At 43.6% G+C, this 15,589-nt stretch overlaps 1 protein-coding gene across 1 annotated transcript in view; it reads right to left on the bottom strand.

Annotated features, from left to right (window-relative positions):
• The window catches only part of Deptor (DEP domain containing MTOR interacting protein), a 121,596-nt gene that overhangs the window by 69,026 nt on the left and 36,981 nt on the right, over nt 1-15,589 (bottom strand). Inside the window, exons 2-3 of the mRNA XM_042672992.1 lie at nt 12,299-12,477; nt 11,645-11,768 (exon numbers count right to left, since the gene is read on the bottom strand). Of these exons, the coding sequence (XP_042528926.1) occupies nt 11,645-11,768; nt 12,299-12,477 (303 nt within the window). The remainder of the gene's footprint in view (nt 1-11,644; nt 11,769-12,298; nt 12,478-15,589) is intronic.

Raw genomic sequence — 15,589 nt, forward strand, 5'->3', positions numbered from 1 at the left:
CTGGGATGTCAGGTATGCTCTACCACATCCAGACAAATGTTAACTTTAGAGTTAACATTTAACTGCAAATTTCCCTTCTCTAAAGAATGTTCTTTGGACTTTTTTTTCTGCTATGAAAGACTTTGTTTAGGTGCTCTGAAATTAAAAAACGCTTTCTGTCAGCTTGCTGCACATTTTTCCCTTGGTGAAACCATGCATTTGTTTTCCATCCCAAGCTCTGCGTGAAGGGATTGTTATTAAGTTGGGATGTGTTCACTTAGCACACAAAGCAAAAACAAAAGAATGCTCCAGCCACAACTCTTGGGATCATCTCTGTATTTAACACACCCTCCAGGAAGGGGAACCTCCACAGGAAGTTTGAATTGGGAACTGTCCCCTCCTCTTTAGGAAGTCCTGCCAATGCCCGGTGCTCCTTGTGTGCTCACTTTTCTGCTGACACAGATGCTGAGCACAGGTTCCCCTTGTCCAATCCCTATTGAGCCACTAAGAGCGATTCAAGAAAAGGACTCTGTGTTTTCAAACCTCTTTCAGATGGAATCGATGACACTTGATGAGAGCTGGGGTCATTGGGATGCGGTATTCAGCTTACACAGGTATACCCCAAGGAATTCAAATGTCTACTTGGTTTTGTTTTTTGGGTTTTGGGTTTTTGCCAGTCCTGGGGCTTGCGAGCCTCTTTTGCTCAAGGCTAGTGTTCTGCCACTTGAGCCACACTACTTCTGGTTTTTTCTAAGTAGTTTGCTGGAGATAAGAGTCTCATGGACTTTCCTGCCCAGGCTGGCTCTGAATGATTCTCAGACCTCAGCCGCTTGGGTAGCTAGGATTACAGGCATGTGTCATCAGCGCCCAGCCAAAGTTCTACTTTTTAAATGATGGAAAAGCCAAAAGCCTGTGCTGTGAGTAACTTTGGGTCAGGCTCACTTTTCAGCAAATGAAGGTTTTAAGCAGATTACTTAGCCCATCTCAGATTTTTCTCTTCCTATCTGTAAACTGGTGGTAAGAATATCTCCTTCAAAGTGTAGGGAGGATGGAATGAAATACACGAGAAATACTGAGGAGACTGTGCCTAGAACCCATCACTAAATGATGGGTACAATTATTCTTCTTATCTCTGGCTATATATAATCAGAACCAGCACTAGTAAACAAGAATAAAGTAGCTTAGAATAGTAAAACACGCTTATTCTTTTTACTCAAATTTGAAGACCCTTTAGTTCAGGAATGAGAGAAAAGGGCTGCCCCTCACCTCCTTTCCTAAGTAAGAATGACCAGGGATGCATTTGTCTAATCACTTTTTCATCAAACCCTTAGTAGGCACATGATATGTGTTGGATAGTTAGGTTCATCACCTCAAAGACTTACAGCTGTGCTGGAGATATTGCAACATCAAGAACAATTATCCTGGGGAGATGGTAGCAGGCTGGAACTCAGGGTGACACAACAGAGGAAGGGAACTGCAATAATTGCAATCAAATTCTATACTCAACACAATGGGCCACTTAAAGTATGTACAACCTGAAACACCACAGTACACATGGTACCTAGCAAGGGAACAGCAATGCACAAACGTGCATTACTTTCCATTTCCTGGGTATAGGCAGTTCAGCCTGCCTTTCAATTCACGGAGAAAGGCGCTAAGAACCTGTGTCCCAGGTGGATCTCATAGGCTCTTATCAATCAGGGTTCCAGCAGGAACTAGCAAGGACTTTCCAGTGGGTTAATGAAAGGTAGTTTATAACAAGGGACTACTAAAGCTATAGGCTTTTAAGGGAAGCAAGGAACTATTGAAAAGCTCAGGTATAGCTGCTGGGGTGCTCATCCTGGTCATTAACTTCCCTACGCCTGAGAGTTTCAGAGAGAGGGCCTACAGAGCACAGAGGTAAGGGGCAGGCTGCCTGACCAGAATTATGGCTTTCAACAATAGCAAAGAAAAGAGGAATAACCTACTGATGATGCCCACTGATGGAGCCAAATCAGGAGGAAGAGGACAATGGAGCTTGCTGAAACATTAATACAGGTCATATACCAATGGTGACACAGCTGCTGGGGATTCAGCTGCTTGGAAAAGAGTGAATCTAGAAAGCAAGCAAAAATGTCCCTCATACAGGCTACCATGCAGATACAATGACTGTAGAAAGCCACGAGTTATTTATAAAGCTCAGATAGCACTGTGGTGATGGTTAATCATAACTGGTACTTGATTAGGTTGATTAGGAAAGCACATTTCTGGGAGGTGTCTGTGATGGTGTTTCCAGAGCTAATTCCATCATGCTAGCCCTGACCTAATAAATGAATCGACTCCTTGATAGATTCATAGTACGACAGCATTATTAGGAGTTGGTGAAAGGTAGGAGGTAGAGCTGCCTAGAGGAAGCTGGTCACACAGAAGGAAGGAAGGTAGGGAGTATACTCTTACCCTGGCCTCTTCCTGTTTTCCCTTTTTTCCACTTCTGAGCTGCCATGAGGTAAATTGTTCTTCTTGCCTTCTGAATGCTACTTCTGAAGTCATGAGCTACAATAAATTCTTCCTCCTTTAAGCTGTTCATGTCAGGTATTTTGCCACGACAAATAACATACTTTTCCTTATATATAAGACTCCATTGGAATTTAACCTCATTTTCCTCATAATAAATCTGCAAATTAGGTTATTCCTTCCCATATTACAGGTGAAAAAAAAAAACAGATTCAGAAATGAATGTTCTGTTAGTAAGTGGTATTCTCTATCTCCAGATACCCTGAGTGGTTTCCCATTTTCCAGTTGAAAAGTAACTCCAGAGACTGATTGGCAAAGTCTACTTTACAGAAAGTTGGCTTCTATTCCTGAAACTATACAAGATGAGGAAAAGTAACAGAAGTGAACAGTCATTCTCCAAACTCAATAAATCTACTCCATTGTTTAAACATCAACAAATGTTTACCTCTAAGTCAAGTCCTTTCTAAATAGTCAATGAGAATGTCAACTAGAAATCTGTATATGATAATCTTGGTTGATGACTCCTGGCAACCATAGCTGGCTGGTTGATGCTTGATCTGCGTATTAACAAAGCTCTGATATCATTGCCATACACTACCTAGGAAGGGGAAGGCAGAATGAAACAGGAAGAAAAATACAACTTCCAAATCCAGACCCAAAGAGTTGGCATGAACCAAGTGGCAGATGCTTTTGTTAAGACTCTTTTGTAAAAACCTAGTAAGAGCTGGGAATGTGGCTTAGTGGTAGAGTGCTTGCCTAGCATGGAAGAAGTCCTAAGTTGGATTCCTCAGTACCATATAAACAGAAAAAGCTGGAAGTGGCATTGTGGCTCAGATGGTAGAGTGCTAGCCTTGTGCAAAAAAAGCTTAGGGTCCTGGGCACTGAGTTCAAGCCCCATGACTGGCAGGAAAAACAAAACAACAACAACAACAACAAAACCCCCACCTTGGCCAGGCACCAGTGGCTTATACCTATAATCCTAGCTACTCAGGAGGCTGAGATCTGAGAATCACAGTTCAAAGCCAGCCCGGGCAGGAAAGTCCGTGGGACTCTTATCTCCAATTAACCACCAGAAAACTGGAAGTGGCGCTGTGACTCAAATGGTAGAGCACTTTCCTTGAACTAAAGAGCTCAGGGATAGTGCCTAGGCCCAGAGGTCAAGCCCCAGCACTGACAAAAAAAACAAACAAAAATGCCTTGGAATGAAACTTTAGACATTTTGTGCAGTAAAAGCTTCAGACTAAAAAATACTCAGGATCATGGTTCTTAAAACCGAAAACCAGGGTTTAAAAATACTCCCAGGCTTTCTGTCATTTTGAACTCAGGCAGGTTAGCTTACTTCTCTAAAGAGCTCTCTAAATTTCCTTTTGTGACAAAGTGAGAATAACACTTCTGTTTTTGTTTCCAATTCTTTGAGAGTATATACTGAATATACAGTATATAACAGTATATATAACAGTATAACAGTATAAAATGTTGGAAGCCAACCCTATCAGAAAAGTGCATGAGACCTTTATGTCAAATTAAGCAGCAGAAAGCCAGAAGTGCACAGTGGCTCAAGTGGTAGCACGCCAGCCTTGAGAGTCTGACCCAGTACTGGCACAATAAATTAATCAATTAAAAACTGAAAACTGGGCAAGATCAACAAACCGAAAATATCCATAATATACAGAGTGTATTAGAGTTTGTAAAATAGTTTAAAATATCTTAAGATAAAAATCTGAATCAGAACTCAAGATGTGGTTACTTCCACACTGGAAACAGAATAATTTGAAGTAAAAAGCTTAAAGACTCTAAAAATAATCTTTACTTCCATCGTTTAGGGCCTATATCAATCATGAAACTCCTCTGTAGCTCCCAGAACCTACTGCACAGTGGGATTTCTTATGCCTGTTGGATATCCAACTGAGTTGGTCCAGGGGATCAAACAAACAATGTATAAGATGCTTTGTAAACCAAGAGGCCAGACAAGGTAAAGCTCTGGCTGCCACTGCTCTTCATTAAAACCAAGCTCTCAACCCTTCTTTTATGCTACAAGCTCAGCAGCTCCCTACAATCACAACACGGGAGTCCTTTGTTCATTCAACAAATATTTACTGTGCCAGGCACTGAGGGAGAACAAAGGACCGATCTTGGAGCACAAGGTTGACAAAACCGCTGATAAGATTCACCACACAAAGGGCTCTGCCACTCTGGATGTAGCCTCTCCCTTTCATTTCCCTTTTGTCCTGTAGAAGAGAGAATAAAGGAAGCAGTAGGAAAGCACAGACCTAATAGTATACACACCCTGTAAGCCAATTCCTCAGTCAGCATACAGTCAAGCAGGATAAATGAACTCCTAGTGGCTTGAGAGAGAAATGCTGTGGTGAAGAGAATCTAGGTCCTTTGGAGGAAAGACCAGACAAATGTCTCTAGGAATTAGACTTATCTCCATATCAAGACTGAGATTAAATTAGAACTGTGGGACTGGGAGTGTAGCTCAAGTGGTAGAGCCTCAGCCAAGAGCAAGAATGCCTAGATAGAAAGCAAGGCAGTGAGTTCAAGCCCCAGCACTACCAGAAAAAAATTTTTTTAATTGGAAAAATCTCCTATTGATTTGAAGATGAAATCAAGATTAGTTGAAATTGTACTTTTCAAAATTGTATCCTAATATATTCACTTTCTCTGTGTGTGTGTGTATGTGTGTGTGTGTGTGTGTGTGTGTGCGCGTGCTCACGCTGGCTTCTGCACCAGTGCTGAGGCTTGAACTCAAGGCCTTTTACTCTTAGTTTTTTTGCTTCAGGTTGGCACTCTACCATCTGAATCATGCCTCCATTTCCAACTTTTGCTGGTTAATTGGTGATAAGTCTCTTATTTGTCTGCCTGGGCTGGCTTTGAACTTGCCTTCTCAGACCTCAGCCTCCTGAGTAGCTAGGATTATAGGCATGAGCCACTGGCACCTGGCTCATATATTCACCTTTTCCATTATTTTTTTCCAGTGGGATATGGAGTTCTTGATAATCCCTTATCTCCTTCAGTGCTGAGGTCAAACTCAGGGCCTCACACATGTTTGGCAGGACCACGAAGAAGGAACTATAAATAACTCCCAACCCCCAAGCCCTGGCAGTTGATAAATCTTGAGTTCAACTTGATAATCTTGAATTCAACATTTTTAAGAGATCTGTATTTCCAGCTGGTGGAAGAAAAGCCAGGTCTACACCCACACCTTCCACTCTGTGAAGGCAGAGCACTCAGATTCAAAGTGGGCCTTTAGCCTGCTTACGAAGATTTCCTTTGCAAAGTAGGAATTGTACTCTTGGGAAGAACGTGACTCATCTTTGCACGCTGGGTATCTCACATATTTGTGCCTGTGCAGAGTAAAGTGGGAAAGTGTAAGGCCCTCCTGGAAGGACGCCCAGCGTGGACTTACTCTCTGCACCCTAAAGCCATCAAGTATCTGCTGCTTGTTTATGAAAGTGCATTCTGTCCCGAGTGTGATTAGATGAATCCTTTTTTTGTTGTTGTTGTTGGTCATGGGGCCTGAACTCTGGGCCAGGGTGCTGTCCTCAGCTCTTCAGCTCAAGGCTAGCTAGCACTCTACCACTTGAGCCACAGCACCACTTCTGGCTTTTTCTGCTTATTTGGTGCTGAGGAATCGAACCCAGGGCCTCATGCATGCAAGGCAAGCACTCTACCACTGAGCCATCTTCCCAGCCCCCTAAATGAATTCTTAACAGTCACAAAACCAGGAAGCCATACACAGGCACTCATTCTCTCTCTCTCTCTCTCTCTCTCTCTCTCTCTCTCTCTCTCTCTCTCTCTCTCTCTCTCTCTCTCTCTCTCTCTCTCTCTCTCTCTCTCTCTCTCTCCTCCCAAGCCAAACACAGCTGATGAGCAACAGGTTACACCTGTCTGAGCTCACTCATAGCCCTGTCTAAGCTCATTGGTTCTTGTCTATCCCCAGAAGGAGTCTAGGAGTTCCATATAACACTTTCTCCAGTTACTACTTGGGTGATGGAGACATGAAAAGGTGAGGCTACTTGACCCAAGACAGGATTAACAGCCAGGGAGCCTGGCTCCTGAGCTCCATTGCCATGCTAGGCTGCTGCTTATAACATTTGGATAAAGTGAGAAAAACAAGTGTCATTTACTTACTTCTGTGATAAAAGCAGCTAATTTATTTTGAGATTAGAGACCCAACCTCCAGAATTCCAGAGCTTACACTCCTCCATTACTCCATATACAGATGAATTCAGGTGTAACTTTCCTCCTCACAGGACAATTTAAAAGGACTCATTTTTTTTCCCCCCTCCCTCCCAGTCATCAATGTTTCCCAGTAAATGTCTTCCCCAAGGGATTTGGAGAGGGTGTGTCACTAGGGAACCATTAAGACTTTTCATAGTAGATAATTTTGAAGAGGAATGAATAAGAAGGCAGAAGTATCCAGGCTAAGATAGAGAAATAAATGTTCCAGGAAGCCAATAGTTCATGTATAAAAACATTGAAGGGAACAAGGTACGGTCTCTAGGGAAATCAGGACAACTATTTTATTTGCTGCACAAGGATAAGCTGGTGAAAACCTCCTTCGATCATCATCAGAAGTTCTCTGGGGCTGGGAAGGTGGCTCAGTGGTAGAGCGCTTGCCTTGCATGCACGAGGCCCTGGGTTCGATTCCTCAGAACCACATAAGCAAAAAGAAAAAAGCCAGAAGTGGTGCTGTGGCTCAAGTGGTAGAGTGCTAGCCTTGAGCTGAAGAGCTGAGGGACAGCACCCAGGCCCAGAGTTCAGGTCCCACAACTGGACCGCCCCTCCTCCCCAAAAAAAGAAGTTCTTTGGCCTTTGGAACTTTAAGCCGAGGATGGTAAAACCCAAGGAGCCAGGTACCAGTGGCTCATGGCTATCGTCTGAGCTATACAGGAGGCTGAGATCTAACACTCTCAGGGCTGTCTTCTGACTGTCTGGATTACAGACATGAACCACCACACTCAATTTAAGACTCTTAATTACATTCGTTCCAAGACTCTGTGGCAAAGTATGTGGAATGAAATAGACTTTCTAAAATCAAGAAGTCACTGAAATTCTAGTTTCAATTCTATGTTGGAAAATGGAAAAAGATAACAGAAAACAAACACTAGCATAGGTTCAGAAAACCAAGGTACCCAAAAGTCAGGATGGTTCAACAAAACCTTAACCAGAAGCCACCAAGTTTCACAAAATCCTAGCAATAACAGAATAAACAAGCAAAGGACAGGCCCAAGGAAATGCTGGCCACAGGGCCAGCCCCTGGGGGGTGGTAAGAAGCTGCGGAAGGCAGCAGGCCCGGTAGCTTCCACCTTCAGTCCTGGTTCAGCTGGCTCAGAACCCAGCAAAAACAAGTGAGTGCCTTGGGGCCTTAGATGCTCCACTCAGAAAACAAGAAGTTAAGGAAGTTCTGATAAAATAATCTAATGCAAATGCTTTGAGGATTTAAATTTACAAACAAAAGGCACTGTCAATTTTTTTTATCAGTAGAATCTAGGCAGATTGACTCTGAAGGAAGGTCATATTCTGGTTTTCCAAAGTCTACCTGTAGCTCTGGCTTTATTTTCAACAAAGTCTAACAGACAATACCCTGACAACTTATAAACCCTTTGTCTCAATTTAAAGTAAGCTGGATTCTGAAGCAAATGTTGATTTCATTTAACTAAGCTCTATTAAAGGAAAGTAAAAGGATTTACTAATAACCAGTTTCAACTAAGTTCCGGGTTGAGTTCCCGGCTTCAAATTCTAGTTGTTTTTCTCGAGCGCATGACCTTGGATGAGAGTTGACCCCTAAGCTACATTTTTCCTCATTCATAAAAGAGACAATAATACCCTCTAACTCAGCCTAGCTAGGATGATTAAATAAAGCAGATTAGTGAGGCTGTCTGATACACGGCAATTAACAAATATCACTAACTATTATCTTTAGAAGGTCTCCAGACTTTAATTTACAATTGTTGGAGATATCCCAAACAAGGGATATGGCAGGAAAAAAAACCAACTTCAATTAAAATTTTTAAATTAAAAATTTTTTTAAAAAATACCTCCAAAATATGAAGTATTTGAAATAATGAGCAATAAACAAAACCAACAATTTACTTTTTGGAGTTTCTGTTGGTCTAGGGCTTGAACCCAAGGCCTTGTACATGCCAGGCCAGTGTGCCATTCACTTTTTTTGTTACTGTTTTAGTTTGGGGTTTATTTTGGCTCATTTGTGTTTTTGGTTCTTTTTTTTTGAGACAGGGTTTTACTCTGTAGTGCTGGCAGGCCTTGAACTTCCTAGATAGCTGAAATTGGTCTTGAATTTGAAAACCTCCTGTTTTAGCCTCCAGAGTACTAGGATTATAGGCATGTGTTAACACATCCAACTTCTTTTCTTTTTTACTTCTAATACTCTGGAAAAGAAGTATCTAAAATTTAGGAGATAATAGTGCATGCCGAAATCCATAGAAGGCTAGCCTAGAAAACACATGAATGAAAGTGTCAATTCTTAGGCCCTAGAGATTGTTCTACATCTTTCAGCCAAGCTTTGAGAAGCAACACCTCGGTCAAGTATATATTACATTTTTTCTTTGCACTAATTTTATATAAGCGAATTGAAGAAGTCAATGACAGACAGAAAAACTACTGCAGGAGTGATCAACTAAAATCACCAGCCTCTTTCTCTCTCTCTTTCCTGCTCCCTTCCCTTCTCCTCTCTCTCCCTCCTTTTCTTTCATGCCAGGATTGCATTCCACTGTCTCGTGCATGCTAAGCAAACAGTCTCCTTGGAGCTACACTTCCAGCTATAGCCATACATTTCTCTGAACATTTACCATACAATTGGCCAGAGACATGTCAGCCAGACCACAAAAGAAACAAAGAAGGGAGCTAGGGATGCAGCTCAGCGAAGAGTGCATACGGCATTGCAACGCCCTGGACTCAAGCCCCAGCACCTCAAGAAAACCAAAGATTCAAAGAAAGCTGAGAAGATACAATTCCTGTGCTTAGATTTCAGACTAATGGAGTAAATTCAAGGTAAAATGGTAATATTTTACGGTTTCTGATGGGGTCAAACACACCAGAGTATCACCTGACTCAGGCCTAACAAGTGTACAGGAATTCCCAAAATAGAAGTCCATGTCATTTAACATGAAGTCAAGAAGCCTGGCATGAAGTGTCTTCCAGACAGAGGGAACAGCCTATCTGCTTGGCACTTTTCTGTTCCCTGCTCTCCATTGCTTTCCTCATTCCTACCATGGCCTTAAGGGCCCTCTGTGAACTGGCCCCAACACATGCATCTCCTATTACTCTCCTTTACTTCCTGCCTCAGAAACCCTGGCCTCCTTAAATAGGCCTGGTCCTTAAATAGGCCAGGCAATCCTCACCTCCAAGTCTTAATATCCCCAGCTCCACTGGCCTGGGAGGCCCTTCCACCACACACTGGCCAGCTCAGGATTTTCCAATGCCAACTACTCAGGAGTAGTTTCCCCTCGCCCTCCTTCCCTACCCCCCTCCCCAGCTAAAATATACCACACCCCCTTCAGAAAGTCCATTCCTAGCTAGCTATGATACCACCCTGCAAACAGAACTGGGACTGAGCATGTGACAAAGGAAGGGTAGAATCGGATGCTTTTCCCATCTGGCAAGGTGTGTGCCTGTGGATTTTAACTCCACACTGTGAAGCTACATATTCAAGTACACAGCACAGTTACTTATTTTCATTCTTACAGTGGCCTGAGGAGGTAGGTGATTTTGTTGCTTCCAGGTCACCAAGATGAACGGACAACAAACATTGAAACTCTGCTTCTTCACCATCATGCATTAGAATGTGACCACTTAGACCCTCAGCCCTGCATCCACTCACACCCACCACAGAGAGGTGACAAATGTGATAAGTACCTATTTCCCAACTCCCAGAAGCCTTTGTGAGGCAGCTATGGCTAAGGAGGAAGTTGCAGTGGTTCTAAAGTCCTTTCGTGAAATGTCACCTTCAATAAAAACAAAGAAAGAGGCCAACCATAGTGCTTCATTCCTGTAACCTCAGCACTTAAAGAGGTAGACGTAGGTGGATCATGAGGTAGAGGCTAGCCTGGACCATATACAGTGTCTCAAAATACTAAAAAACAAACCAAGGAATGAAGGAAGGCCACAGAGTAGCAGACAGCTCTAAGAGAGAACCCTGAGGGGATTTGAGACCCACCAAGGGAGTACTCCTGGGTGATTTGCTCAAGACAGCCTGAAGAGGATTCCATATGGACATCCTCCTCCTGAAGCCCTCTCACCACTGTCTAACCCTCGCCATGACCCTGAGCATCTACTGCGCCGAGCTGCTGTTTTGGGTTGTGCTTCTCTGGCTAATCACAAGACCACACCTCCAAATTCTATGACATCACTTTTTTTGTGTGGGGGTGGGTGGTCCTGGGCCTTGAACTCTGGGCCTGGGCACTGGCCTTAAGCTCCTTAAACTCAAAGCTAGCACTCTGTCACCATAGTACCACATCCAGCCTTTTCTGTGATTAATTGGAGATACATGCTTCATGGACTTTCTTGCCTAGGCTGGCTTCAAACTCCAATCCTTAGTTCTCAGCCTCCTGAGTAGGTGGGATTACAGGCGTGAACTACCAGCTCTCAGTTACAACATCATCTTTTTTTTTTTTTTTTTTGGTCGGTTGTGAGGCTTGAACTCTGGGCCTGGGCGCTGTCCCTCAGCTCTTCAGCTCAAGGCTAGCACTCTACCACTTAAGGCACAGTGCCACTTCCAGCTTTTTCTGTTTATGTGGTGCTAAGGAATGAAACCCAGGGCCTCATGCATACCAGGCAAGCACTCTACCACTGAGCCACCTTCCCAGCCCCAATATCATCTTTTAAGGAAAAAGGTGTTGTCATGAGCGCTCATGACATTTGTTTGATGGTAAACACCAAGCTCCATCCTTTCCTTGTCACCTCCGGGAGTTTTGTTCAATGGACTTCAATATAGAAAGAATGGCTTCAATAAATCCCTTATTAAGAATCAGGAATCTGACTTGATTTCTGGCAAAGAGGGGAAAAAAATGTGTGACAGAGTTTTCTCCTGGGAAAAGGAACCAGCCCACATGAAAGAGCCACACCGAAGTCCACATGAGCAAGAAGACCCACACTGCCTAGCTTTGTTCTGCAGGTAAGGGTGACGGGGCGGGCTACACGGACATACTTCTCGTACAGCCTCTGTCCTCGCATGAAGGCCTTCACCTCGGTGTCCAGCGGGAAGGTGCCGTCATCCTTCCTAAAGCGGTAGAAGAGTTTCACATCCTTGAACTCCTTATGTTCATCACACACTGAAACCAACACAGAGAATGATGAGAACACAGATCACTTTTATGCATTACCCGAGTGATGTAAGATGCTAATTGAGAATCTTTTCACCCATTCTTTTTGTTTTCTCCTTTTTTGTGTGCCAGTAATGGGGCTTGAACTCAGGGACTAGACGCTGTCCCTGAGCTTTTCTTTCTTTCTTTCTTTCTTTCTTTTTTTTTTCTTTTGTTCAAGGCTAGTACTCTACTTCTTATGGCTAGCGCTAGCCCTAACTCCACTTCTGGCTTTTTGTGGTTAACTGGAGATAAGAGTCTCACAGACTTTCCTGCCCAGGCTGGCTTTGAACCATGATCCTCAGGTCTCAGCCTCCTAATTAGCTAGAGTACATACAGCATGAGCCTCCAGCATCCAGCCTGGAAATGGCCTCCTCGGGGGAGGATGGGAATGCAATTGAGAAGAGATGCACAAGACACTATATATGTGTAAAATGTGTTATTTATTAAACGGGGAGTCACGCAAACATTTAGTCCTCCATTTCCTTCGAGTCACTCACCATGATGAATAATGCCCCTGTCTGCTAATTTCTGCATGAGTTTAATTGCTGTCTCTCTGTCAGAAGCCTCTTTGTGATCAATCAGCCAGTCAATCAGTTCTTTCGCCACAAAACAATTCGGGTAGGTTTTGAGATGATGCCGTCTATCTTTAATGACTTTCTCTTCATGCAGCCTGAGTCTAGAAAGAAAAAAACAAACAAAAATAATCACCTTAGGAATTTTCATGAGCACACAAATGATAAAACCAATCTCAGAGAAAAGGAACCAAATAGAAGCTCTGAGCCACAGAGTGCTGTTAAAATATCTGCTTGAAAGTTGGTGACTTCTATACTAGGTTTCTATGCTGGAGGTCCAAGGCTTCGGACAACAATTCTTCCCTCAGGTCCAGGGATGATATAGGTATTGCTGAGAGAAAAACTGCCTTGGCCAGTCTGTAACCATTCAGGAGAAGGAGAAGAGCTATCTCATTGCCTACTCTGCCTGCCTCCCTCCTCCTTTCCTCCTCTTCTCCCTCCTTCCTTTCCTCCCTCCCCTTCTCCACCAGTAGGCTTATAACTTCAACCAACCAATCACCAAAACTCTAAAAACCCGCTGGTGCCTTTTCTTTATCACAGACTGCTTGGGCCCACCACCTCTCTATTCCTCCATTCATATAATAGCTACTCATGCAGGACCACTAGCTGCCTGTTAGGTATTTCTAGGCACTAGAGTCATGCATCAGAAAGCGTAGACAGAAGTTCAAAGCCACCCTGGGCAGGAAAGTTGTAAGACCCTTATCTCCAATTAACCACCAAAAAAGCTGGAGGTATGGCTCATATGGTAGAGCACTTAATCTTGAGCAAAAGAGGCTCAAGGACAGAGCCCAGGCCCTGAGCTCAAGCTCTAGGACGGGGGGGGGGGGGGGGGGGGGGGGAAGCAAGGGGCAGGGAGGAAGGAAGGGAGGGAGAGAGGAAGGGAGGAAGAGAGGGAAGGAGGGAAGGAGGGAAGAAGGGAGGAAGGAGGGGAGGAAGGGAGGGAGGGAATGGAAGGGAGGAAGGGAAGGAAGGAAAAAGAAAAGAAAGACAAGAAAAGAATACAGGAGTGCTATTTTCTGGTAGACAAGATAAATAAACTTTACATAAAACTTACTAGGTTCTATGCACTGATGTGAGCTCATTACAGTGAATAAGTCCGTGGTCAGAACAATCTCCCTAGAAATTAGCTTTGCTGCCTTCATTTTTTTTAAGAGCAGACAGAACTGAGGTCTCAGATTAAGTGACTTTGCTTAAAACTCCACAGCTAGGGAGTTTTAAGGTGGTACCAATGAGCTCTGGGCCTGTTACTCTTGCTTCAGCCTGCCATGCAGCCTCCAGCTGGGGAGGAATAAGTGCAATGTCTGGGGAATAAAATGATTGAAAAGCTTGATGCAGTAGTTCATGCCTATCATCCTAGCGACTCGGGAGGCTGAGACCCGGAAGATGGGGGTAGGAGGCCTAGTAGGTAGATAAAGTCTGTGGGACTACACCTCCAAGTACCCAGAGAAATACTAGACTGCATCCTATGAGAAGAGTTGAGTACAAAGATATGTGACAAGACCGGGAGGAGATGGACATCCAAAAGCCACCAAAGAGACCTCACAGGAGGCCCGTGCTGCTCACGCTTTCCAGCCTCCAGAACTGGGCGAAAAGACAAGTGTGTTGTCTATGCTATGTAGTCTAGCTCTAGCACTCCTAGCCAATTAATCTAGCACCAAACACTGAAGACTGGAGGCTCCCAGAATGTGCTGGGACAAAGAGCCCGCTGGGGCAGTGGAGAGAAGAGGGAGAGGGAGAGATAAAGCAGGGCCCTAACAGCTGGAAACTGCACAGAAAGAAAATAACCATTACAACTGAGCTGTTGTTATATGCCAGTATTGTACTGAGCGCTCGTTACACGTGTTGATATAAATAATCCAAATGCAGAGCACCTCTCTATCTCCCCTGTCTCTCTCATTTTTCTGATTTATATATCAAGAAATTTGAAGTGGGTAAACAGAGGACCTTTTTATGGTACGTATTTAAATTCTGCTTAACCTACATGGACTCTATCGTTTGGAGTTTGTTTTTGTTTTTTCTGCTAACAGTACTCTGCCTTTCCCTGGGAAAACCATCCATTAGGTACTGCCATCCACATAGCTCAGATGTGATTGATGTTAGTCCCAGCACAGGATCCAGGCCTAGCCAATGAAAATATTCTAATCCTTGGGCTCTGTGTTTGGTTCACGGATGAGTACATGATCTAGGTGAGGCCAATGAAGTCAATCCCAGGAAACATGCTGAAATTGGAATTTCAGAGAGACACAAGTATCTTTTTTCAGTGAAAGAATGTCCCAACTATTTCATGGGACCTACCTGTATGAAAAAAAATCCCAAAACCAAAAAAAAATTTTTTTAAAAGGAGAGGGCTGGGAAGGTGGCTCAGTGGTAGAGCGCTTGCCTTGCATGCATGAGGCCCTGGGTTCAATTCCTCAGCACCACATAAACAAAAACAAAAAAGCCAGAAGTGGCACTGTGGCTCAAGTGGTAGAGCACTAGCCTTGAGCTGAAAAGCTGAGGGACAGTGCCCAGGCCCAGAGTTCAGGCCCCACAACTGGACCAAAAAAAAAAAAATTTAAAGAAGGAGACATTTGCATTCCAAGTATACTGAGCATGCTGTATTTATATGGCAGCCCTATGATAGGGGATGATTTATTAAACATGAAAGGGTGTTTATTAGATTTAATAACTTATCCTAAACAAACAGGATATTCATGCTAGTAGAGGACATGCTGGGCTTTTAGTGGAGCTCTCTCTTCCAGGGAAAGCTAGTTGCATAATATTGTTTAAAGCACCTGACTCATCATGTTTACTTAATTCTTGCAAAAATATTTGGCTTATGTGCTTGCAGTCAGACCACAGACAGCTTCATGCACTGAGCATCTGCTAGGAAGTGTGAGCTGTAAGGATTAGAATGGTTTGTGTTGTTATTTTTTTGGGATGATACTTGGGCTAGAAGTCAGAGCCTCACACTTGCATGCTCTACCATGCCACCGATACCCTCAGCCTCACATAATGCATTTGTGAAGCTGGTAGAGAGAAACTAAAACATAGAATCACTTAGAATCTCTTAGAAATGAACCAAATAAGCCAGGCATAGTGGCTCATACCTGTAATCCTAGCTACTCTGGAGGCTGAGACCTGACCATCACAGTTCAAAGCCAGCCCGAGCAGGAAAGTCAGTGAGACTCCTCCAATTAACCACCAGAAAACTGGAAGTGGCTCTGTGGCTCAAGT

Source organism: Dipodomys spectabilis, unplaced genomic scaffold (assembly GCF_019054845.1).
Source record: "Dipodomys spectabilis isolate Male_0828 unplaced genomic scaffold, ASM1905484v1 ptg000783l, whole genome shotgun sequence".
NCBI classification, from domain to species: Eukaryota; Metazoa; Chordata; class Mammalia; order Rodentia; family Heteromyidae; genus Dipodomys; species Dipodomys spectabilis.